General features: G+C 34.5%; 1 protein-coding gene across 2 annotated transcripts in view; it reads left to right on the forward strand.

Moving 5' to 3' along the window:
• Positions 1-2,278, forward strand: part of LOC122093965 (villin-2) — a 15,859-nt gene that overhangs the window by 2,609 nt on the left and 10,972 nt on the right. For both annotated transcript variants that reach the window (XM_042664530.1, XM_042664531.1), the window contains exons 2-3: positions 1,602-1,774; positions 2,031-2,130. In XM_042664530.1, coding sequence (XP_042520464.1) covers positions 1,719-1,774; positions 2,031-2,130 — 156 coding nt within the window. In that variant the 5' untranslated portion in view covers positions 1,602-1,718. The remainder of the gene's footprint in view (positions 1-1,601; positions 1,775-2,030; positions 2,131-2,278) is intronic.

Genomic DNA, 2,278 nt, shown 5'->3' on the forward strand with positions numbered 1-2,278 from the left:
TGGGGTTTTCATAGCTTGTTTTGAACTCTTGTTTAATTGCTTTTATAAATGGAGGAGGGGGGCTCTTCTAGGCCCACATTTTCTGTTTTTCATATACTGTCTTGTTGCTGGCTCTGTGGAGATCCAATATTCTTCCTTGTGGTCAATCAAGGTCCCGATTGGTGGTGAATCCAATCAACACCTTGCGGTGAGAAGTCCAGCTTCTTCCCTTCAATCTCTTTGATTTCTTCTTGAAAGATATCAACTCTGTTATGTTCTAACCTGCTAGAAGTTTCAAGTTCTGTTCCTGCAATGGAGCTGTCCTAATCACACTATGATTGCTAGAATCAAGGCATCTACAAGTCTGATCTTCGCTCCTGTTTCATCAATATCAATTTGTCAGTACCCTATTCTGTTTTCTGCTGTCAAACTAGGATTTTTCTGGTTGTATTCTCCATTCCTAATCTGAATAGTTCTATGGGAGTTTATTAACTTGCTATTTTGGCGGAGGATCTAAGAACTGAGTCTTAAGTTTCTGTTGAACCTGATTTCATTACAAAGATAACTCTGAGATCTGATCTTTCATACAATTTGCTATTAGGCTGATTTTGAACTTTCCTAGTTCCACTAGGAGTTGTCTATATAATCAGACCCAGCCTTTAGATTTTTCTGGTGTTTTCAGAAACTGCTCTAAGCATACAAAGAAGCCCTTGACCAGAACAGTCTGCTAATCTGACTTGCTGATTTGATTTTATAGAATTTCTCTTGATTCTGTAATTTTTTACTCTGTAATTTTTTGCTCTGTAATTGATCCTGTTGTTGGTACTGGTTTTTATATATCAAAACCACATTATTGGGTTGTCTTATGTTGAAATGACTAGATTGCCTTTGTCATTGTCGCATGATATTCATTTGAGGTTCATGGTCCAAACCAGTACTCAGTAATCTAGTTAGAAAAAGTTATTCTATCTTATCACTGTTGCAGATCAATAAAAAAATGCAAACACCATGGGGAATGCCTTGAGGATAAAAACTTAAAATTTAAGATTTAGGGTATTTATAATAAACAGAAAAGGAAGATTTTGGGTAACAAGATGGTGTTTCGAGTGAGAAGCAACCAGGTCACCTCGGGATGATTGCATGTTATCCATTACCCATTCCGACAAGTTTCCCCATAAGTATTTGATGAGAACGTTAGAAAGAATCCAATTCATTGATTCAAAGATATGTTGGTTGTACCTTGGGAAATATAACCTTAAATTTTCAGCAGGTCACTGCAAAATGATATGGTTGTGCTTCACTTGCCTAATTATACCTACTTGGTGGTTTTTCTTGCGCATAAGTATTTTATGCTTGTTGGTGTATTTAGATTAATTCAAAGATTTTTGAGTGTTAAACTGCTATCTTCAAGACATTATGACTCGGTATCTCCTGTATTTGTTGGCTACATGACCAATCAAATCTAATTTGTGCATGTAATTTATTATTTATTTTCCATATCCCATTAATATGTGGAGAAGAAAAGGGATACTGGGTTTGTCTGAACCTTGAACCTCGTAGACTAATGTGATTGTAGTTTGTTATGTGGATATATCATATGTTAACAGTTGCTTTTTTTGCAGCAACCCAAATATAGTTTTTTGGTTTGGGTTGTCAGAGTTTTAGAAATCAGAAGGTACAAGTGAAAAGAGCATCTCTTTAGTCTGATAAGGGAAAGGAGTCGAGAAAGTTTCCACACAATGGCTAGCTCTACAAAAGTTCTGGATCCTGCATTTCAGGGAGTTGGTCAGAGAGTGTATCCTTATCAGAACGCATTCATTCAATTGATAATTTTATGTCCTACATAGCACAGAACTATAAAACAAATCTATAATTAAAATATAAATAAATAAATAAAAGGGAAAAAGGACAAAATGCTCTTTCCTTGAGCCATTTTTCCTTATGAATAATAAAAACTTACTCTTATTTAATCAATTGCAATTTAACTTCTGCAATGAAGAACAATTTTTATAATAGAAAAATATATTTATTTTTTCCTTAACATCTTGTAGAGGGACTGAAATTTGGCGGATTGAGAACTTTCAGCCAGTTCTGTTGCCAAAACCTGAACATGGTAAATTCTACATGGGGGATAGTTACATTGTTCTGCAGGTATGTTGAATCTTACGATGTTATCTCTTCATTACATTTTGATTTATGCAGAACAATTTTATTGCAGTTAGTAAGTATGTTGGCAGGACTTATTGGGGTTGCTAAACTTATCTTTTCACATTGTAGGTTTTTTTTTTTTTTTAAAAAT

This window comes from Macadamia integrifolia, chromosome 11 (assembly GCF_013358625.1).
Source record: "Macadamia integrifolia cultivar HAES 741 chromosome 11, SCU_Mint_v3, whole genome shotgun sequence".
Taxonomy (NCBI): domain Eukaryota; kingdom Viridiplantae; phylum Streptophyta; class Magnoliopsida; order Proteales; family Proteaceae; genus Macadamia; species Macadamia integrifolia.